Source organism: Alosa sapidissima, chromosome 10 (genome assembly GCF_018492685.1).
Source record: "Alosa sapidissima isolate fAloSap1 chromosome 10, fAloSap1.pri, whole genome shotgun sequence".
In the NCBI taxonomy this organism is placed as follows: domain Eukaryota; kingdom Metazoa; phylum Chordata; class Actinopteri; order Clupeiformes; family Clupeidae; genus Alosa; species Alosa sapidissima.
Window position 1 is genome coordinate 29,346,925 of NC_055966.1, and position 23,967 is coordinate 29,370,891.

The following is a 23,967-nucleotide window of genomic DNA, read 5'->3' on the forward strand; positions in this document are numbered from 1 at the left end:
TTTACTGTGATTACCATTTTTTTAAGTATTCATCATTGTCATTATTATTCTTATGAGAAAAATGTTCTACTTTGGTGAATGTGAGTCAGCCAGGAGACAGGTGGAGCTTGTGACTTGGTAGATCCCTTCCGATAACCGCGTGTACCATCACTATGGGGCAAAAGTAGAACACACCCGGCCCTTCCTCTCGCTGTGTTTTACACAGGCTGTCCACAACCAGGTCTCCAGTCACACTCTGGTTCCAAATAGCACCTGAAGTGCGCTTCATATCGGCAAAATAGACAAATATGTTTTCTTTTATTCTGTCTAAATTTGAATGTTTTTGATTTTTTTTTTTTTTCATTTAAACTGTAACCCTTAATCCAAGGTCTGTGTTTGTGCTAGCCTGACGCCATACCATTACCATTGGCACTGCTCAATCCGAGGGGCGGGATAAACGGTTGTCTTTCAAATTTCCTCTACACGCAATAGGATAGCGCTACAACTCATGAGTCCCATGCATTTTCCCACCAGCGGAGCTAGTTGGCTAGTTGATCAAACTTTTGCCAATTTAAAAAAAGCATAACTCGAATCACGATTCAAAGACCGCTGTTCGCCAGCAGCAACATCCATCTTCATTGTTTTCAAGTAGCAGGGAATTCATGCGGAACCGTCGCCGACTCTATACACAATGTGATTGGCCTGATTGAAGTTTCATTTTTCCAGCTCGCAAGCCAACGGAGAGTTGCTAGACTACCCTGGCCGCAAATTACATTTGCTGCCACTAGGGTGCGTCTAGTAAATTTCTAGGCTATGTTTGTGCACCAATTACCTCCTAAAACCTGTTTGCAGTGAACTTAAAGCAAACTGTTTGGAAAAAGTTGCCAAATGTTTGCCTCTGTTTAATGAACTGATGGCCCCTCTGGTGTGAAACTGGCCTTGATCCGGCTGAGATCTGCTGCTGTTCCAGAGTCTGCTGCTCCTCTGAGAGCCTGTAACTGTCCATTCTGTGGCTGTCCACTCTAAGTATAGTATAAGTATATATACTCTTTTGATCCCGTGAGGGAAATTTGGTCTCTGCATTTATCCCAATCCGTGAATTAGTGAAACACACAGTGAGGACACACTAATCCCGGCGCAGTGAGCTGCCTGCAACAACAGCTGTGCTCGGGGAGCAGTGAGGGGTTAGGTGCCTTGCTCAAGGGCACTTCAGCCGTGCCTACTGGTCGGGGTTCGAATCGGCAACCCTCCGGTTACAAGTCCGAAGCGCTAACCAGTAGGCCACGGTTGCCCTAACTGCACTCTGTGGCTGTCCATTCTGTGACTTGTCTGTGATTGTCCACTCTGGGCTTGATAACACTGGGGCTGCTGGTGTCCAAGCGCAAAGATGAGCACAGACGATTTCACTCCGTTACACACCATCCAGCAATGGTCATCATTCCTCTCAGCTGTTGCTTGGCTGGATACCGGCGACATCTCGACATCTTTCCTGCGCAGGACTCAGCTAACATGTTATACACGTGGTGAGCCCAGCTGACATGTTATACACGTGGTGAGCCCAGCTGACTTGTTCGAACCTCTGGTGATTCCAACATGCTAAACTGTACAACTCTCGTTCAGCACACAGACAACATGTCCACAGACTCTTCAGGGATGTCTTCAGCCTGCTCTCAGTCCGAGGGCTCACCTCTGGCCTTTGGGTTCCCAGGACTAGGGTACCAGCCTGTGGTCCGTTCTACTGTCTGCGGTCTGTCACTCTGTCTGTCCGTCCAGTTCAGCTCCTGACACAATCACTGACACACACATGAAGCCTTGGATTCTACTAATAACAATGTCACCCCTCCCCCCCATCCTACCCTGGACCCAGTGCTGAGGGGGCCCCTCCACTCCCCTCACCCCGCCTCACTTGTGATGGGGCAGTTTGTGTTTGACTGTGGCCTTGTGGGAAGCTTTGGGTGCCGCTGGGGGGGCTGGAGTGGCAGTGGTGGTGGCAGTTGTGCTACGGGGGGAGGGGGTAGTTGCTGGGGCAGGAGTGGTGGTGGCAGTTGTGCTACGGAGGGAGGGGGTAGTTGCTGGGGCAGGAGTGGTGGTGGCAGTTGTGCTACGGGTGGAGGGGGTAGTTGCTGGGGCAGGAGTGGTGGTGGCAGTTGTGCTACGGGGGGAGGGGGTAGTTGCAGGGGCAGGAGTGGTGGTGGCAGTTGTGCTACGGGGGGAGGGGGTAGTTGCTGAAGCAAAGGGTGCAACAGTGACGGGCGAGACGGCAGGGGTGGAGGTGGTGGGGATGTGGGGGGTCAGTTTGGAGGCATCAGTGTGTGGGGTCAGAGGGGTGGGGGCACTAGAGGAGGGTGGGGGGGTAACAGGGGCAGGAGTCTGGGGAGACTGAGGCCCAGGGGAGGAGCGCGTGGAGGGGGAGGGAGACGGGGAGGAGGTGCCAGTGGTCTGGGTGGAGGGGCGGCTGGTGGGGACAGGGGTGACGGAGGAGCTCAAGGAGCTAACAGGGGTGGTGGTACCACTGGGGGTTTGGGTGGGGGTCTGGGCAAGGGGGGAGGTGGGAGGAGGGCTGATACAGGAGAGAGGGGTGGGGGACAGCCTGAAACGGGAGCCCTGGATGAGGGAGGCGGCCGCGGAGGGGGGAGGGGTGGAGGAGGGCAGGGAGGGGCAGGGGGAGGCGGCACTGGGCTTGGCGCCCGCTGGCTGGGTGTGGGGGAATGCCAGCGGGGTGCTGCCCGCGCTGGGGGGAGAGGAGGAGGAGAGGGGTGTCTGTTTCGGGGACGAGGACGCTGGGCCAGGAGCAGAGCTTAGGGTGGCGGCAGGGGTGGGCCCGAGTGCCAGAGGAGGGGGGGTCTGTGCCAACTGGACCTGCAGGGGCAGTGGGTACGTTTGGGCTGGCATCTGCATGGGCACCTGTGCTGCCAGGGGCAGAATCTGGGCAGCAGCGGTGGGAGTGTTAGAACTCAGCACCCCGGCACTGCCCCCCCTGGCCAGCTGTCCTGGCGACACGAGGAAGGGTGCGGGCAGCAGGTTGCCCCCGGAGGCCTTGCGGTGGAGGGGGGGGCAGGGCTGCAGGCCGGCCCAGCTGCGGTGCGGCAGCGTGGGCTGGGAGGCGGAGAGCAGCCGGGCCTCCTGCGTCAGGCGGCCCAGAGCGGGCAGCCCCTGGGTGCTGTGGCGCAGCAGCGCCTCTTTGGCCCCCTGCTGGCCACACATCAGATTGCGCATGTCGGGCGGCAGGGACGCCACTGCCATGGCGACGGCCCCGCCTGCAGAGGAAGGTGGAACTCTGTGGAAAGGTGGTGTCGTGGCTCCTCCCACTCCAGCGCCATTGGCTGAGGGGGATTCCGCGGGGAGGCGGAGACTGTAGTGAAGAGTCCGTCCCCCTTGCAAGGGTGTGGGCATGGACGACGCAGGGGTGGGCGGAATTTTAGCCACGCCAATGCCTCCTGTGACACCCCCTACTCCTGAACCCCCGCCAGCAGTAGGCGGGCCCACTGAGGAGGGGGAGGGCACTGACATCATGGATACGGGGAGCCCCCTGGGGGGCAGTCCCACGCCCATGAGGGAGGAGATGGACTGGCGCGGGTGCAGGAGGGGGGGGCGCGGTGGTGAAAGTGGGCAGCCGGAGGGGGAGGGGGAGATGGGCAGTGTGGAGGGCATGAAGAGGGTGCCCTGGCCCAGAGCCTGCTGCTGCTGCTGCTGCTGCTGCTGCTGCTGCTGCTGCTGGATCTGCTGCTGGATCTGCTGCTGCTGCTGCTGGTGCATCAGGGCAATAGCCACGTTGGTGGTGGCCGCGGCCGTCTGCAGCGGAGCGTGCACCAGCGGTGCCCAGATGAGCGGGTGGGGGCGCGGAGACACGGTTCCTCCTCCTCCTCCTCCTCCTCCTCCTCCTCCTCCGACCACCCCGGGCCGAGGGGTAGCCACGGCAGCGAACTCCTGCATGGCCGGCATGCTGTCGTGCTTGACGATCTGCTGCACCAGCATGCTGTCGCACGAGCCCAGGCCTGCCATGCTGCCCAGCACTCCGCTTCCGCCAACGCCACCCCCGCGACTGCCCCCACCCCCGCGACCCATACTGCCCGCCATCGAACCGGCCTGAGACGCCTTACGCAGCAGGATGGAGTTCTTCTTACCTGTGAGAAAGGAGGGAAAGCGGAGGGAGAGATAAAGAGAAGAGAGGGAGTACAGAGTGCGATAGAGGGGAGAGAGAGAATGGAGAGAGCGAGGGAGTAAAACGACCATTTGTATCAACAGGATGGACAGAAACTGCCTAAAACATGACTAATGTAGTGGAACATAATGTGTAGTGGAACATAATGTGTAGTGGAACATAATGTGTAGTAGAACATAATGTGTAGTAGAACATAATGTGTAGTGGAACATACGTAATGTGTAGTGGAACATTGCAAATAAATTACACTGTTTCTTTTACGGGAATAGCAGTGTGGCACACAAGCAGATTGTTGCACTTGCAGGACTGCAGAGTGTTTACTGATAACACATTTGTCCTCCATCTGTTGTTGTGTTTTACAGACAAATGAGCGAAACAAAGCACCTCGTGGCACAGGTGTGTTAGGAGAGGTTTGTTTACCGATGCGGTCGAGGCGGTCAGCTGCCACGGTCTCGAAGGCTCGCCGCATCATGGGGTGCTCCTCCAAGACCTCGTTAAAGCTGTCCACGCTCAGTGAGTACAGCCGGCAGTACGTGTCAGCTCGCACACTTGCAGTCCGGCGGCCACGGGTCAGCAAACAGATCTCTGACAGACGAGGAAGAGGAGGAGGAAGAAGAGGAGGTGGAGGAGGGGGGGGGGGGGTCCAGGAGTATACGGGTGGGTGTGAGATGCAGGAAAAAAACAGAGAAGAATCAGGAATATCATTCAATGACTTCTTCTTCCTCAAGCAGACTACAGACAACAACTAAACTAAACAACTGACCAGTCTCTCTAAAATATGAACCAGCTCAACAACACTCCTTACATCCTCTTTATGATTCGGCTGCAGGACCAGAGCAATCTCATGATGACACCAGTATTCTGTGGCACCATTTACAATGAATCAGGCACTATACATATTTTTTCAACACTGTCTTTCCCTGCTTCCATTCATTATCATTCCTTCATGTGTATTCTTCCTATGCCTGTGTACAGTATGTGAGAGTTAGATAAGTAAGATAAATATCCAAGCATTCTTTTTCAGTCCTGGTTACACTTGTGGTTTCCTTTCTCTCCCAGACTTTTATTATGAATTATGCAATCCAGAAACCTCGGAAATTGGATATTTTGTAGTTGTGAATCTCTCAATTTCATTCCAGACAAACTCGGAGGTCAAGAATTCTGACCTCCTACTGGGAAAAAGTACAATGGAAAGCCACTTAAAGTAGGAGTTCCAACTTCTACACTCGACGCCAGTCAATCTACCCCAACTTCAAAGTCGAATTAAAGTCTGACTTCCGACATCCGAGTTGTCTGTAATGCAGCTGTGTGTCCTGTTGCAGCTCCACTCACCTCCGAAGTAGGATCCGTCGCTGAGCTTGGTCTCCTTGTTGCCGCGGGTGAGCACGCCGACTCGTCCGTGCTGGATGAAGTACATCTTGCGGCCGACGGTGCCCTCCCTGATGATGAAGTCGGCAGGCTGGAATACCTCGAAGCGCAGCTTCGTCAGGACGGCCGTCACAAAGTTGGGGTCAGCGTTGGCAAACAGGGGCATGTTGGCCACCAGACTGCGGCAGTTGAAGCTGACGATTTCCTGCAGGAGGAGTCAGAGGTCAAAGACCAGGGCAGGAAGATGGAGGGAAAGAGAGAGGGTTAGAAGAAAGGAGGGAATGGAAAGAGATGAGGTCAGAAATAATCTGACATGGAATGGTGGTAAAGGACAACTGGGCCTTGTGTGTTAATGTAAGGACCTAACAGAAAGGGGAATTCTACTGTAAGCCATGTTTTCAGATTTTCTTTATTTGTTTGGGGCAATGCACTATTAAATAAAATGAATATATTTGAGTACAGTACAATGTTACAGTGTGTATTAAAAGGAGAAAGCAGAGAAAAGTGGGGGATTTTTAGAGCGAGGAAGAGGAAAAAAGATGGAGAGAATTGAAGAGAGGGAGAGAGAAGACGATACCTCCTTGAGTGGCTCACTCAGCTCGCCAAGGATGTTCTCCTCATCAAACATCTTGCCCTGGAAGCGATGCTCGTAGTACTCGTGGATCTTCTGACGCATGTCCGCCGGCAGCTTGTGGAAGGACATGTACTGCTCCACCTGCTTATACTGATATGCACAACACAGACAGACAGAAGACAACCATTACAGATCACTGGACCAGATAAAAACAACACAAATCTCCATGATATGCCATTCAACCTCCAGACATAAGACAACGATGACAGATCATGACGTCCTGTCCCCTAGCAGACAGAACACAACCATTACACATCACCTATCCTACAGACAAGGCCACTGTAAGGGGGAGCTAGGACCCTGCACTGACAGGCATAGAACATATGAACCAACATTATTAGAACATTACATAGGGCCCCCAACATTATCCAGATTGCTCCTATTATGTACAATGTTACATACCCAATACATAGGCCCAATAATATATTCTTTTCACTGGAGCCACTGGACCTTCAGACAGAACATAACAATTACACATGAGCATGCCCAGATGAGTGGCCTGCACATTATCTCATAATCCAATAGGGGCGGATGGAACACAGGCAGTGGCCATGACAGACGCATCTAGCCGGTGATTACAGGACAACAAGCACACATTACTGGATGGGTGGCCTGACCTGCTGTGACTGAGAGAGGGAGCACACACACACACACACACACACACTAGCATGCTGTGAACACAGCATCAGATGCTGTGAGGGACCAGAGATGAAAATGAACATGACCCACGCGTAAATCTGATCAATTTTATTCACAATTCTCAGTGATGTGTAACGTCATGAACAACTGACTGTTAAATTGTTGACATGCTTTAAATTAACTCCATGGATCTACAACGATCAATTTTAGCCAAACTAACATGCTTCTCTAGCCTGGGTGCCATTCCGAACTTAGTCCCGCCCCACGGGAAGTTCGGTCTGGCATTGCTCCATTGTGGGGCAAGTATGCTCGCCCTAAATCGGGCGGACCAATCAAATCAGGCTTTACGATAATGGACAGGTGAGCAACAGCGCCTGGTCTATCACGTCATCTGAGCACGCTTAGATTAGGCTTATGTTTGAAACAAAAACGCTGTGGCTAGAAGGATACATGGCTTTTAGGACCCCAGATGGAAAATTCATATTATCTAATGAGTTTGTATCACTGAAAACGATTATTTCTGAAAACTTTGGCCAAAGTTGAGATGTGCGAAAACTGGTGGTTTCACTTTCATCAAGGGAAAACAGCGCTGTTGCATTGCAACATGTTCCCTCATTCGTTTGAAATCTCTGATTGACCACCTGTTCGAGGGATTTGCGACAGCCTTTGCCAGCTGTTTAACATGTTTGTAGCATATCACTGTTCAACAGAATTATTTTTAAAAACGGAGGGGATATAGGAGAAGAAGGATGGTTCGTGTGTTTTCTTCCTACACCTCACGGTAAGCTATTTTGTTGCTCTGATTGGTTAGGTCTATCCAATTGAGTGCAGAGGCATTCCCCCCCTGTATCGATTGAAACACGCCCCATAATTACGTCCCAATGGAGCAGTATCAGACTCATATTCTGACTAGAATTTGAGTATGACAACGTCAGGCAAATGCTTCTCCATTTGAATGAAAGATAATTGTGCCTAGTGAGCCATTCTACGTCAATAATGGATTAACAATAAAAAAATCCAAGTCTACAAATCAATCCAAACAAACAAATCTTTGACTCAATCAATGAACCAAGCAATGAACCAACCAACTAACCAATCAATCAAGTAGACACATACAGACACACACACACACACACACACACACACTCACATAATATGCACATATACACGCACACATATACACACACACACATGTATGCACGCACATGCACACACACAAACACACGTACACACACACACACAAACACACGTACACACACACACACAAACACACGTACACACACACACACACACACACACACAGAGACACACACTTACCTTCTCCTGGTACTGGCGGCGTGAGGAGTCGAGTGACTGTATGAGCGCGGTGGCGTGGCCTATGAACATGGCGTAGCAGGTGGCGCCCACGATCATGCTGAGCATGGTGAGCCACACGTCCGTCATGCCTTCGGGGGCCTGGGCTCCGTAGCCAATACACAACATGTGGCTCATGGCCTTGAAGAGGGCATACGAGTACTGCACCCCCCATGTGTCATTCTGGGGAAAGGGGAAAAGAGAGGGACACAGAGAGACAGAGAGAGAGAGAAAAAACAAGAGAGAGGAGGAGGAGGAAGAGGAGAGAGGGGGACATTAGGAGTCTGGTGAAATACAGCAGTTACAAATATCTTACTGGCTACAATAACAGCTTCTCGTCCTTTTATTCCCTCTGTGGTATTCCAGTTCAGTAGCATCTGTAATGATATGCTTTGAACTGCTTTAGTCTGCTCAGTATATGTATGTATGTATGTATGTATGTATGTATGTATGTATGTATGTATGTATGTACAGTATGTATGTATGTATGTATGTATGTATGTATAGTATGTATGTATGTATGTATGTACAGTATGTATGTATGTATGTATGTATGTATGTATAGTATGTATGTATGTATGTATGTATGTATGTATGTATGTATGTATGTATGTATGTACATGTGTATGTATGTATGCGTATGATATGCTTTGAACTGCTTTAGTCTGCTCAGCTAATGTGGTCTCAGAAGAGCCTGGCTTTACAGCTATAAAAGAGCTTTCATCTGAAGAGAACTCCTCCCTCAATGGTTCATGTATAAAGCCTAATGTACACCTGTGTGAACGTATGTACATACGTAAGTATGTATGTACCTACATATGTATGTATGTTCATGTACAATGTACATAATATATGTAGGTATGCATGTGTGTAAGCATGCGTGTATGTATGTATGTATGTATGTATGTATGTGTATGTATGCGTGTCGGCATGTATGTATGTATGTATGTATGTACAGTATGTATGTATGTACATGTGTATGTATGTATGTATGTATGTATGTATGTATGTATGTACATGTGTATGTATGTATGTATGTATGTATGTATGTATGTATACATGTATGTATGTGAGTGGTCCCCAAGCTGTGTGTGTGACCGGAGGGAGAGGTACGAGTCTGAGGAACCTGTGAGTGTGTGAAGCAGCACCGTAAGAGAGCTGTACTTGAGTGCAATGTATGGCTGTGTGTGTGCAGCTCTGCACTGCGTGGCGTGGGGCTGGCCTGGGCTGAGAGAGGAGGAGTCTCAGGAGGAGAAGGAGGAGCTCTGCCAGTGCTCCAGGGCTCCAGCCTGATTAATGGAGCTCAAGATGAATGAATGTAGTTGTTTGAATGACGGACTGTTTGTGTGTGTGTGTGTCTGTGTGTGTGTGTGTGTGTGTGTGTGTGTGTGTGGATTGTGTTTATGAACCGTGTGTTTGCTGTCAGCACAATTGTGCTGGAGACGATGAAGAAAATGATGATGATGATGATGATGATGATGGAATAACCAATTATGCTGCTGCTCTCTGATCCGCTCAGTCCAGACGGAGAAGAGCTCTCTCGAGGTGTGTGTGTGTGTGTGTGTGTGCGCGCTCAGAGGAAGCATCAGCAGGGCGGTCTCTATGGAAACTAGGATGGAAAGCCGCCATGTCGTGAGTCAGCGGTTTACACAGACAAGCCTTGGGGGGGGGGGGGGGGGGTATTGGTATGTGATTGGTGGCGCAGACGAAGGGGGTGGGGTTAGCAGTAGTGGTTGGTTGTGGTTGGTAGTGTTGAGTTTCAGTGATGCGTGTGCGTGTGTTCGAGTTAATATGGAAATGTGTGACTGAGTGAATGTCTGTGTGAGTGTGTGTGTATCTGTGATTAAAGCTTTCTGTTGTGTGTGTAAGTGACAGAGAGTTTTGTGTGTTTGTGTAATGTGTGTGTGTGTGTGTGTGTGTGTGATCAATCTGTTTTTGTGTTGCTTTATTGTGGTTTCCCAGTGTATGTAGGTGTCTGTGCTGTGTGAGAGCCTGTGTGTGTATGTGTGTATGTGTGTGTGTGTGTGTGTATGTGGTGGGGGGTAGCATCTGTCTCTCCACCAAATCAAACACTACTTTTTAATTGGGAGTTCTCTCCTGTTTTTGACCAAATGTTCTAGGCATGCAGTTACATGCAGCAGCCAATTAACACCACAGGAGAGGGAAAACAAGCCCATACACCACAGTACACACATTAAAGTAGATGACATCAATTATTCTTCAATTGAACACACACATACAGTATATACAGGCTCACACACACACACGCGCACACACACGCACAGGGTTGGGAAGTAATGGATTACATGTAATCTGGATTTTCACCGTCATACACGTAAATCACCGTTTACTTTGAGAAAGTCACCAGGTCCCCCTGGTTGAAAAACATCCCAAAGGAATCATTTTCTCACCCCCACAATTGAAATGGACATGGTGTCATTCAATCTCAGGCCATGTCCCTGGGTCAAAAAAAATCCAGCGAAAGCTAAATTCATTGTCCAGGTGTGCCCTTATAAAGGTTAACCTGAGTTGTGCATGTTTGGAGAATAATGATCCATGATCACATCCATGATGACTAAGTGATCAGTTTTGGGATGGGCTGAAAATTTCAACCACCAAAACACCACCCCCAAAGTGGAGAATAGCTATAGAAAAGTATTAGTTTTGGGTTTTTTTCAGACAATGTTTTTGGTAATCCAACTGATTACGTTACTGATTACAAAAATTGCCATGTAATTTGTAGTCAGTAATGGATTACATTTCAAAGTAATCTGACCCAACCCTGCGCACACACACACACACACACATACACACGCATACACAGACACATATTTACACACAAGCACACAAGCACATAGAGCACAAACACAACACAAAACAAACAAAAACACAAACGCAAATTACTGCTTGTCACCATGTTATCAACAATCTGACTAGTGTCTCATAACCCTTGTCTATTATATGTTGGGACACACTGTTGTTTAAAATCCAGTTTTCAATAATTACACTGCAAAAATAGACTTCACACACACTCTCATTGAGACCCCACATACACACACACACAGGTAAACTACTAACCACACACACACACACACACACACACACACACATACACACACACTCACCACCATGTCGTTCTTGGAGACCCAGCAGTCTGGGGGGAAGTCCTGCAGCATGGGCACCAGGAACTGGAGGCATCCATCCCAGTGGCACAGCAGCAGCATCATGCCGATCAGGTTGACAATGCGCACCATGGCGCTCGCCAGGTCATACGTCATGTGGAAGATCTGACCACGGGGAACAGCAAACACACACACACACACACACACACACACACACACACACACACACGATCAGGTTGACAATGCGCACCATGGCGCTCGCCAGGTCATACGTCATGTGGAAGATCTGACCACGGGGAACAGCAAACACACACACACACACACACACACGATCAGGTTGATGATGTGCACCATGGCACTCGCCAGGTCATACGTCATGTGGAAGATCTGACCACGGGGAACAGCAAACACACGCAAACACACACACACACACACACACACACACACACACACACACACGATCAGGTTGACGATGCGCACCATGCCGCTCGCCAGGTCATACATCATGTGGAAGATCTGACCACGGGGAACAGCAAACACACACACACACACACACACACACACACGATCAGGTTGATGATGCGCACCATGGCGCTCGCCAGGTCGTACGTCATGTGGAAGATCTGACCACCGGGAACAGCAAACACACACACACACACACACACACACGATCAGGTTGACGATGCGCACCATGGCGCTCGCAAGGTCATACGTCATGTGGAAGATCTGACCACGGGGAACAGCAAACACACACACACACACACACACACACACACGATCAGGTTGACGATGCGCACCATGCCGCTCGCCAGGTCGTACGTCATGTGGAAGATCTGACCACGGGGAACAGCAAACACACACACACACACACACACACACACACACACACACACACACACACACGATCAGGTTGACGATGCGCACCATGGTGCTCGCCAGGTCGTACGTCATGTGGAAGATCTGACCACCGGGAACAGCAAACACACACACACACACACACACACACATGATCAGGTTGACGATGCGCACCATGGCGCTTGCAAGGTCATACATCATGTGGAAGATCTGACCACGGGGAACAGCAAACACACACACACACACACACACACGATCAGGTTGACGATGCGCACCACGGCGCTCACCAGGTCATACGTCATGTGGAAGATCTGACACCATTTCATCATTAATCCTTTTGTCATAGTCACACTCTATCTATCTATATATCTATCTATCTATCTATATATCTATCTCTTTCACTCCCTCTCTCTCTCTCTCTCTCTCACACACACACACACAATCAGGTTTATGATGTGCCCTTGCGAGGTCAAATGTCACAAGGAAGATCGGCTAGCACAGAAGCAGGCACAGAGATACACAAACAGGAACAAAGGAGCAGATGTTACTCTAATGTCTGACCATGCCCTGACCACGTCCTGACTGTCAATATGCAGGACAGTAAGAGTGGTAAAAATATCAGCATGTCGCTAAACACGACTATATTCACTATAAAACTCACCGAGGCAGCAGCAGATATGCAAAACTATGATTAGTCCGTTGTTTTCAATTTCTTGAACAAACAGGTATGATAAGGGGTCAGATTCCAAAACTAATTCTGTGGAAATGCATGGATTCAGTTGCTTCTAGTAGCAGCAACTGGAATCCATGCATTTCCACTGAATTATTTTTGGAATCTGATCCCTTATCATACCTGTTTGTTCGTACTCGTCGCTCGACTTATCGTGACTAAATTCAAGATGGCGTCGAACGGTAAAATTCCTTAAGGTACTGTCTGTATAAATCGTCTTGTAAATAAACTACCAGTGCTTTTTCAAAGTTCTCCATGTCTCGTTTTAAATGTCAAGGCCCTCGGAAGTCTACCAATGAAGTATGGAGCTACTTTGAGCCTCGTAAATGGTGTAAAACAGTGATTTATTTTCATGGCTAGGCCGATGCCCGAGGCACCACAACGAAACCCTGTTGGTAGCATTGGCTAACTAGTGGCAGATTTCTGAGTACAGGGGACAAGCCGAGGTGAGCTATGAGACATACGTTCACACTCGGTATCATGTTTCAACACACTTTAGGTCAATATCACACCGGAATTCTCCTTTAAGACAAGTCCTGCGATGCTAAATAGCCTTTCACAGGCCGCTGAGGCAGGTAGCGGACTGTTCAGCTTCACAGAAAGCTGCCAATGTACAGAAACATTCCTTGCAAATACGGCCACGGGTGTATGACGTTATCTTCACCACTACCCTGTTCACCGAGTTCACCACTATCGTCGGGGTGGTCGTCTATGATAACGGGAGGTCCTCCAGTAGGTGCTCGTGCTTCCATGGCGGTTTCAGTTGTGCGTCCTCCTCCTTTAGCAACAAATAAGCGCTCAAATAGAGCGCGCAGCGTGTGTAATGCAATCTAGGAGCAGTGATTCGCCAAACCTCCCTTATTGCAGTCGCACACATTTCTTCTAATTTTATGTTTTAGTAAAACGTAACAAAGTAGTAGTAACGAAGTAACGAAGTAGTAACGAAGATGCTTAGTGGAAATATAACGGAGTAAAAGTATACATTTTATCTAGGAAATGTAGTGGAGTAAAAGTGAAAGTTGACATAAATTTAAATAGCGAAGTAAAGTACAAATACGTGAAATTTCTACTTAATTACAGTAACGAAGTTTTTGTACTCCGTTACATTACAACACTGCTCCTCACACTTCCCTCTCTCCTCTCCACCTCTCCACCTCTTCACACACACACACACACACGATCAGGTTGACGATGTGCACCACGGCGCTCGCCAGGTCATACGCACTCTTGCGCACACACACACACGCACACACACACACACACGCACATGTGCACATGCGCACAGGCACACACACACACACACACACACACACACACACACACACACACACAGACTTGTCTGACCTCTTCCCACTGGTGGATGTAGCGTATGAGCCTGGAGAGACGGAGGAGGCGCAGCAGGCTGAGGATCTTGGTGAAGCGCACGATGCGGAGGGCGCGGGCGGTGCGGTACACCTCTGAGCCGCCCATGCGCGCCTCCAGGTCCACCATCAGGAAGATGTAGTCCACAGGGATGGACGAGACGAAGTCCACCAGGAACCAGCTCTTGAGGTAGCGCTGGCGGATAGCTCGCGGGTCCAGCAGGATCTCGGTGCTGTCCTCCTTGACGATGCCCGTGCGGAAGTTGAGCACCAGGTCCACCAGGAAGAGGGTGTCCGAGACGACGTTGAACATGATCCACGGTGGCGTGTTCTCGTCCTTGAAGAAGGTGATGCCCACGGGCAGGACGATCAGGTTCCCCATCATCAGCAGCAGCATCAGCAGGTCCCAGTAGAACCTGGGAACCACACACAGAGGTCAAAGGTCAAACAACACAAACACACAAAGGTGTTTATCTACTTTGTATACAGCCCATGATGCATCGACTAGTGCTACTAGTCCTGTTTTGGCCTTTGACCTCCTTCTCTCTTCTCCATGTCCATCTCTTCCTTCCCTCTCCTCCATGTCCAGTGCATTGTCCTTTCATCAATCTTTCTCACTCTTGCCTAGCCACAGACAGAATTCTCTAACACACACACACACACACACACAAACTTTTTGCACAAGCCTCTGCTAAAAACTTCTTGAGAAGAAGCAGGTTTAAGGTTGGGTATGTGTCACGTCTTTTCAGACAGGGCTCCCTGTTACACACACGGTAAAAAAATAACTCTGAACTATTCAACTGAACTGAACTCCATGTAACTGGACATGGATCATCATCCAATTTCTCAGACAGCTGCTGCTGCTGTTTTGAGTGGCTCTGATGTGGCTCTGATCTGGCTCTGATGTGGCTCTATTCTGGCCCAGATGGTGCACCATACTAGCCTCTCTCTGCCTCAGCCCAGCAGCAGGGAGGGAATCCTGGCAGGTGCTACACTTTAGATAATGGATGGCAAGTGAGAAGAAGTAAATGTGGTTTTAATATTTAACTGCCGCTTGTGGGATGGGAGGAAATCAGGGAGGCGGGAGCCAGTTAATGTGACATGTGAGCAATGGGGCTTCCCCCCCCCCTCCCCTCTCTCATTCCTTCATCATTCTCATTCTTTCATTCTCTCATTCTTTCATCATTCTCATTCTTTCATTCTCTCATTCCTTCATCATTCTCATTCTTTCATTCTCTCATTCCTTCATCATTCTCATTCTTTAATTCTCTCATTCTTTAATTCTCTCATTCTTTCATTCTCTCATTCTTTCATTCTCTCATGCATGTGTTTATATGTTTTTTGTTTTAGGAATGGATGTTTTTGAGTCTTTTCTCCTCATAGTGCTGGACCTAACATTCCCGGAGTGTGTGTGTGTGTGTGTGTGTGTGTGTGTGTGTGTGTGTGTGTGTGTGTGTCTGTGTGTGTGTGTGAGAGAGAGAGAAAAAGAGAGAGGGAGAGAAGAAAAAAGAAAAGAAAGAGGGAAATAGAACAGAGAGAGAGATTACAAAGAGATTACATGGCCCAATATTTTCAAAACATTGTTCCAAGCCACACACACACACACACACACAAACACACACACACCATATAGTATACACACACACACACACACACACACACACACACACATACCATATAGTATACACACACACCTGCGCACACGTACATGACAGTGAAGATTACTCTTGACTTTGAAATAATCTGTATTGAGGTAGTGACGTAACACTCATACACACACACACACACACACACACACACACACACACACACACACAGACACAGACACGATCACACACACACACACACACACACTGGGACACCCTGAACAAAGCCCATCATTCATGTTCCCTGCAGCACAGGCACCAGTAATTAGGCTGTGAAGTGGAGGTCATCCCACGTCACACTCTCTGTCACCCAGTGTGAAGTCTGTGTGTTTGTCCTACCCTCTACCCTGGCATTACAGTGCTCGGTTTAAGATCAGTGTGTGTGTGTGTGTGAGTGTGTGTGTGTGTGTGTGTGTGTGTGTGTGTGTGTGTGTGTGTGTGTGTGTGTGTGTGTGTGCGCGTGTGTGTCCTACCCTCTAACCCAATACTAAGGCCAGTGTGTGTGTGTGTGTGTGTGTCCTGCCCTCTGCCTTGACTCTAAAGCACTGAGCTCTAAAGTTATGTGGTGAAAAAGATGAAGCTGTGTGAGTTAGAATGTGTGTTTCCATCATTGTGATATAGTGTAGTTTTCTGTCTCTCCAAGCTCACAACTCTAAACAGCTCTGGAAAAGTGACGTTAACTAGTAGAAAGTGACGTTAACTAGTGTAGTAGAAAGTGACATTAACTAGTAGAAAATGACATTAACTAGTGCAGTAGAAAGTGACGTTAACTAGTGCAGTAGAAAGTGGCGTTAACTAGTGCAGTAGAAAGTGACGTTAACTAGTGCAGTAGAAAGTGCCGGTAACTAGTGCAGTAGAGGCCCCAGCCGTGGTGCAACTGGCTGGGGCACCTGCAGCGTACGCCGGCGACCCGGGTTTGATTCCCGCCCCGTGGTCCTTTCCGGATCCCACTCCGACTCTCTCCCACTCACTTCCTGTTGTTCTCTACTGTCCTATCTGATTAAAGGCATAAAAAGCCCAAAAAATATACTTAAAAAAAAAAACCTAGTGCAGTAGAAATAATCCATCTTCCCTCCCTCCATCGAGGAGGGCAACATGTCACTCTGCGCCCATGACATCCCTGTCAAACTCCCGCTATGTGTTTGGGATATGTTTGGGTGTGTGACAGGCTGACAGCAGACAGTGTTAGAATTAGAGTCAGTGTTAGCACACTAATAATGGGAAAAGCTCAGAACGGCCTTGAGGCTGGGAATTATCGGAAACACACCATTATCCTCTCGGAAACACACCATTATCCATTTCATATTGTCTGTGGTCATATTGTCTGTTCAATATTTAATCTAGTCTCACATGTTATATGTGCAAGGTCATAATTAAACCCCTACCATCAATGTGCATGGTTTACTGTAATGTCAGGTTTTAACTCTTAGTTCACAGTCACACATTCAATAGCCAATGTTATATGTAACATTTACAGTAACATCCAATTTAACATCCAATGTTCTAGTAACCTTGACAGCAAGCATGTCTCTGAACTTTTGGTCTTACAAGACCTGTTTTTAAAAGGACTTCACTGCTGTATTGCAGCTATATGACTTTACTGATATCATCACAGCTGACCTGCTGATTTTACTAACAAAAGAGTATATATACTATACTATACTATACTACTATGCAGATTTCACTGATATTATGTGTGGTCTCTGTAGGACTGTCCTGTTTACATGCCTGAACGTCTGAGCTGTGTGGTTGAGCTACTGTGATCTCTACCACAGACATGATGCTCCTGCAGGGTGACCGTTAAAACCCCTGGGGTGGGTGGTGGAAATGAAAGGGCACTCACACACACACACACACACACACACACACACACACACACACGCATGCAGTCCAGTTCAGAGGATCTGCAGCTGGGTATGGAGTTCTGTGGAGAGCCTGTTACTGACACTATCATAATTTATTCATTTTCATTCAGTTTGAGATTCGCCACTAAAACACCCAAAAGATGCAGGAACACACAATAGGACAGGGCCACAGGTGAGCTAGTGATATCAGGTTCTCTAGAGCTCACCAGAGAGAGGTTCCTGTGTGGTGTCCACACACTGCATGGCATGCTGTGGACTATCTGTAGTTCAGTTCATCATAAACATTCCTGTCTGTAGTAAAGCTAGTCCACATCATAAAGGTCCCTATCAACCACTTTATACAGCATTACACACAAATCATCTCATCATTATTACAGTAAACACACACACACACACACACACACACATACACACACACCACAACACAACACACACACACACACACACACACATTTCTGGTGATGTAACAATCGGTGTTGGTCCCATTTTATGAAGGGATTGTAAATCCTAGCTTGACCATCTCTCTCTCTCTATCTCTCTCTCTCTCACTCTCTCCCTGTCTCTCTCTCTGTGTACACAGTCTGTGGCTAATGAATCTATGGTCATAATGTATGCTGCTCTTCCTTTGTTTCATGTGCATGTGGAAAAGTAATTAAAGGCCGTTTGGATGTGAGATTGCAGGTGGCAGAAAGAACAATTACCTCTCATATGTGAAAAGCAAACACACACACACACACACACACACTCAACAAAGGTACAAACAGGCCTCACTGTGCATGCGTGTGTGTATGTGTGTGTGTCTACTGGGCTATGTTTCTTTAGGGAAGGCTTTGCTCCATATTTGCTTCAGTGCTGGGGTAGGCTGGATGGATGGATGGCATCTGCACCCCAAACAGCAGCTGACGGATCTACGGCTGGGTCGCTCCCAGACACAAGGCCACCAAAGACAGATACCCTGCTGCACACGCCAGTCACATCAAGAGGCACAGCCTGAACCTGCTTTGTTTACCAGATGGCCAAACCACAGCAAACTCTCTCTCTCTTTCTCTCTCTCTCTATCTCTCCCCCATCTGTCTCTCTCTCTGTCTCTCATTTAATTTAATTTTTTGTGTGAGCTCAGAGGTAATTAGCTTGAGGTCTGATGGCTGCATTATTAGTCACCCATACATTATTAGTGTGATTCAGGACACTGCTCATTATTTATGTATATTCCGTTTAAATTGCCACAAGACTACTTGTGGTGATTTGCTTATGGTCAGAGGTTGCTATGGTGCCAGTGAGTGACAGATGAACATTCTAATAAGGGTGGAATTTGATAAGTTGCATCCATTCTGAATCCTTAAGTTGTACGCCAGTGTGCATCAGTGCTATTTCAATCCACCTTCCGTCCCTTTTCACTAAACCTCCTTTCACTAGTTTGATTGCTATGCTGAGCGTATAAGCTAAACCTGTGTTTGGCATGGTAGCTGGCAGTGGTCCTGGAATGCCTGAAGTGGAGATCGCGATTGAGCGATGGCCGCTTGCACCCCCTGTGCAAGGAGGATGAGTAACTGGGCTATCAGTGAAATGGAGGAGTAGGGGGAGGAGGAGGAATAATTTTGCGAGTGCCACAGCGTGTGACGTATGGATAAGGAGGCCAGCTTAATATCCTGGCGGTGGAAGACAGGTGAGTTAATTGCTGTCAATCATCCCTATGGGCTCCTCCCGACCTTTGTTTAGAAAGCATCATATCACAGGCCATGACAGGTAATGCAGTGTTTTAAGAGCAATTCAAAAGCATAATTTGCATTAATTATAGTAAATACATCCCTCAAAAGCCATTCAACCTGCATTTTTAGTGGTTCTGTCTGAATAGGTGTCTCTCTATTTCTCCTCAGGTCTGAACACATGCCACACGATGCCTTTGAAATTCACTCATTAAAAAGAAGCTTCTCACTTCTCACATTTTGATTTGTGTGTGGCAAGCCTGACATTCCTTCTCTTGGTAAGTCCCTGTGTCGCTGTACTAGTCAATCCACAAATACAAATGAAGGAGTTATCCATACAAATTTGATGAGAAGAATTTGAGTGAAATGTATTGTTTCCGGCTAAAGATCCACACCCAAATTGTTATGCTACCATGCCTGTATGACAGGTCTAGACTACACGTGAATTATTAGTGTGCATGTGCGTGTGTGTGTGTGTGTGTATGTGTGTGTGTGTGTGTGTGTGTGTGTGTGTGTGTGTGTGTGTGTGTGTGTGTGTGAGTGTGTGTGCGCGCGTGTGTGTGTGTGTGTGTGTGTGTGACGGAAGCTATAGACACAGAAGTGGGCCAGGAGCTAAGGGGATCACACACACATTGTTCTGTGGGTCGCCTGCTGGTTAACCCTTTCCAGGAAGTCTCAGGGAGACGAGTCAACAGACAGACTGACACAGAGACACACAGAGAGCATTATGGGATGCATACCAATATATCATCTTGTAGCCTGCAATGCTACAATAGCCATGGAGATCAATCAGCAGTTAAGGAATGATATAGCATCTGACACATTTCATTTGGCTGACAGCCTGAGAGTGACTTTAACATCCTGTTAAAAATACAGTTCACACTCCTCAAGACATGTTTATATATAGCCCAGGGAGGCCAGCAGAGGTTGCCCAGCCACCACCCCCCCCCCCCCTCTCTCTCACACACACACACACACACATACGCACACACACACACACACACACAAACAAACACACACACACACACAAACAAACACACCCTCCAGCTTAAACTCTCTACACCCCAGGATTAGTGAATTCTAGGAGCACCATCTCCATAGTTACCCCTAACCACCTCCCCACCTCTCCCTCTCTATCTTTCTATCTACTTCCAGCTCTCTATCTTTCTCTATCCCTCTCTCTCTCTACCCCCCCCCCGCCCACCCACCTCTTTCTCCATTCCCTTGCTTCAGATGTACACCTTTCCCATGCCCACAAATTGGATTGACGTTTCCTTCACTCTGATATATGCTCTGTTTTATACAGACCATCAAAAAAGATACATGTCCGGAAATATTGCTGTCTCTCCAAATTGCCATTAGCCATGATTGGGAGAGAATATTCCAGGCTATTCTACATGTATGGCATTATTGACTTTCATTCATGATCACTGGGCCTCACCCCTCTCTCTCTCTCTCTATGTCTCTACAGCATGTTCATTCCCTCATGGTCCACTGGGAGTTCAGCGGTTCCACAAACAGGCCCGGTTTCCCACTAGACTCTCTCCTCTCCTCCACCCTCTCCTCTCCTCTCATCCACTCTCTCCTCTCCGCCTCCCTCTTTGTGAACTCCTGAACTCTCTCCCACAGAAGAGTCTTCTTCATTCTCCACGCATGTCCCCTCCTCATCATTACCCATCATCCTCCGCAACCTCTATTAACCTCTTTGCTGGCTCACTCCTCCCCGCACATCACCTCAGTCATACAGACCGTATCTCTCCCTCTCTGTCTCATCCATATACACCACCTATCTATCTCTACATCTATCAATCATACATTCCTACAGAACACCAACTAAAGAGTTACTGTCTGCCTTCTACTGTTTGTTTTTCTTGTCATCTTCTCTTCTCTCCCTCTGTTTCTCTCTCCTTTGCTTTCTCTTTCTTTTGCTGTCCATTTTGTTCTATCTCTCTCTTTCACTGGACCCCCACCCCTCCCCTGGCCTGTGCTCTGGCTCCTGCCCCTTGCTCCTGCGTGTGCTTGTGTGCCTTACCTGAAGTCACTGTAAGGGTGGATGATCCAGGACCCGGCCGACTTGAGCCTCTCCTGCTCGAGGGCCACGGCCTTGTGGCTACCGAACATGCGCAGGGAGAACTTGTTGACCCCGGGCTGCAGCATGGCTCCGAACTGCCTCTGGATGAAGGTGGACTGGTTGGAGTAGCTGTAGTCCTCCCCGTCCAGGCCTGGTCCGGCCTCAGGCGTGCCGGCCGCCGTGGTGGTGGTGGTTTCCAGCCCCGCCGCCGTCACCACCACCACCCCCGTGCCCGTGGAGGACGTGGAGGTCAGGGCGGCGCGCGAGGCGAAGCCCACCGCGCGCTGCCCTGTGGTGGGCATCGAGGTCGGGGTGGGGCCCGAGCCGGAGGGGGGCGGTGGGAGAGGGATCGGGGTGGTGGGGGTCCCAGCGGCGGTGGCCGACCGGAAGGGGAGGCCGTCACGGGACGAGCTCATGATTGACAGGCGGCGGCGCACTGGCTCGGCCCGCTCCCCCTCCAGAGAGGCCTGGGACAGCCGGTAACCTGGCGACGGCAGGCTGCTCTTGCTGCGCCGCTTGGAGTCGCCGTTTCGGGTGGGGCGGGAGTCCGCATTACCTGAGCCGCCACCTGCACCCCCAGTCCCTGGGGTACCCGCTCCACCCCCCACCCCGTCCATGTCCGTGACGGGCAGGGGGTCACGCACACCCACACCTGCACAGCCCTCCTATTATCACCTGTTACACCAACTACAGAGCGTGGCAACAGCAGAAACAAGAGGCTCAGAGAAGTGTAAATATCACAAGCTGCCCATCGCCCACTTCAGCGGACTTGGAAATGGAAATGCACACTACCAGAAAGAAAAAAATAGACGCGACTTCACAGATAAATAGCCGCCCCATTCTTCATAGTTCCAGAAAACGAACACACGGCGCCTCGCACCTCCGCCCTCTCTTAACAAACGCGCCCATGGCTCTCACCTCTATGTCCTTGGAGCCTGCCAATTAAAACGTCTGAGAATCCTCCTCGCCACTTTAAAAATAACGCACCACACGTGTTTTTCTTTTAAACCCTTCAGCCGTTTGCCCTCGCCGATCATCCTTCATCATTCATCCTTTCCCTTGTCCTTGGAGCACCACACGCCGCCGTAGGCCCACCCTCTACCCATCTCTACCGCTCTCAGAGCTGTGACGACGGGCATGTTGCCACTGGTTTCCCGGTCTGTTACATAGAGGCGTACATATCCGTGACTGTTTTTGTTGAAGCTATTGACCCTCCTTCGATCGACAAAACTGACTTTAATGTCTTATGTTCTTCACATGTAATGCTTTGAGGTGTTAATTTTACCAGAATGCTTCGTAGTACTGTTGATATATTTATATATCTACGAATGACAAGGACACTCAGGTCGTGTCGGAATAGGTGGGTCGTCTACAACCGACACACATACAGCCTTGCCGACACACGCGCGCTGACTCACACGCACGCTGATTCATACTGACACACGCTCACAGAAACACACACATACAGACAGACGTGGACGTTCATCAGATTTAAATGGTTACTTTACATCCCATGCCGTCCAGACAGAATACTGTACAGGTTGACAACCCGTGGACGTGACAAAAGCATAGACGCAACAGGGTTTCGCTCACCGGGAATAAATAAATAAATGTAAGTGTCAGGTGCTCCAACGGAGATTTGCAAGCGTCTGGTGCAAACCTTGACAGGGAGCCAGCCCAGCTGATTCCGTTCCCCGCGCGATGTCCATGCTCTGGGTGATGATATTTTAAAGTCGCGTCTCAATTCTTCGTTGGCATACTTGGGAAAAGAGCGCTTTGACTACTCCGCCAACACTATTTAGTCCGTGTATTGTCTCTCTTGCGCTGAATCTGAAATAAAAGAACAGTGTTCCTCTTTCAGCTTAAGAACAGTCTGACCCCAAAGAAGAGTAAATCTCACAATCAGATTGTCTCGTGCAACCCCAACTTGTTGATCGTAGGTGTAACATTCGACTTCAATATCCTTGGAATGCCGGAAACATGCCGGCGAAAGATGAATTAGTCTAGGCAGCTCATAGACGCTACTTCAGAAAGTCACGCGCCGCCTTATGCCGACGAGGGAGCGCCGACACACAAATGTAATGCGAAATAAATAAATAAATAATTGCACAAAGGTCTGAATCTAAACGCCTTGTTGCCATGGCAGCCGCATCCTCATCACCCTTCCCCAAGGCCGCGTGCCCGGCCGGCGAGAGACCTAGGCAGCACAGGTATGGCTCACGCGTCATCAAGACTCTCACCAATACAACCGGGGAATTGCGCCGGAGCGGGAGGACGTGGAAACGCGTGCGGAGGGGGTGGAGGTTGAAAGGACGATAGAGAAGAAAAGGAAATGAAGAGAATAGAGAGATAGCGAAACTTCCATGATGTCTGGGACTGAGAGCCTCGGTCTCGCTGGAAGAGCAAGAGACGGAGAAGCGGACACTCGCTTAATTTTATGGACAGTGACAGCAACTAGGATGCCCGTGTCTGGCTG

General features: G+C 48.9%; 1 protein-coding gene across 1 annotated transcript; it reads right to left on the reverse strand.

Annotated features, from left to right (window-relative positions):
• Positions 1 to 1,881: 1,881 nt before the first annotated feature.
• On the reverse strand, positions 1,882 to 23,553 carry LOC121720021 (potassium/sodium hyperpolarization-activated cyclic nucleotide-gated channel 1-like). Its single transcript, XM_042105854.1, has 8 exons — positions 21,453 to 23,553; positions 14,187 to 14,619; positions 11,261 to 11,422; positions 8,100 to 8,318; positions 6,087 to 6,233; positions 5,474 to 5,714; positions 4,562 to 4,726; positions 1,882 to 4,103 (listed from the first exon to the last, which is right to left on the reverse strand). The coding sequence occupies exons 1-8, from the start codon at positions 22,106 to 22,108 to the stop codon at positions 1,882 to 1,884; spliced, it is 4,245 nt and encodes a 1,414-aa protein (XP_041961788.1). The 5' UTR covers positions 22,109 to 23,553.
• Between the last annotated feature and the right edge of the window lie 414 nt (positions 23,554 to 23,967).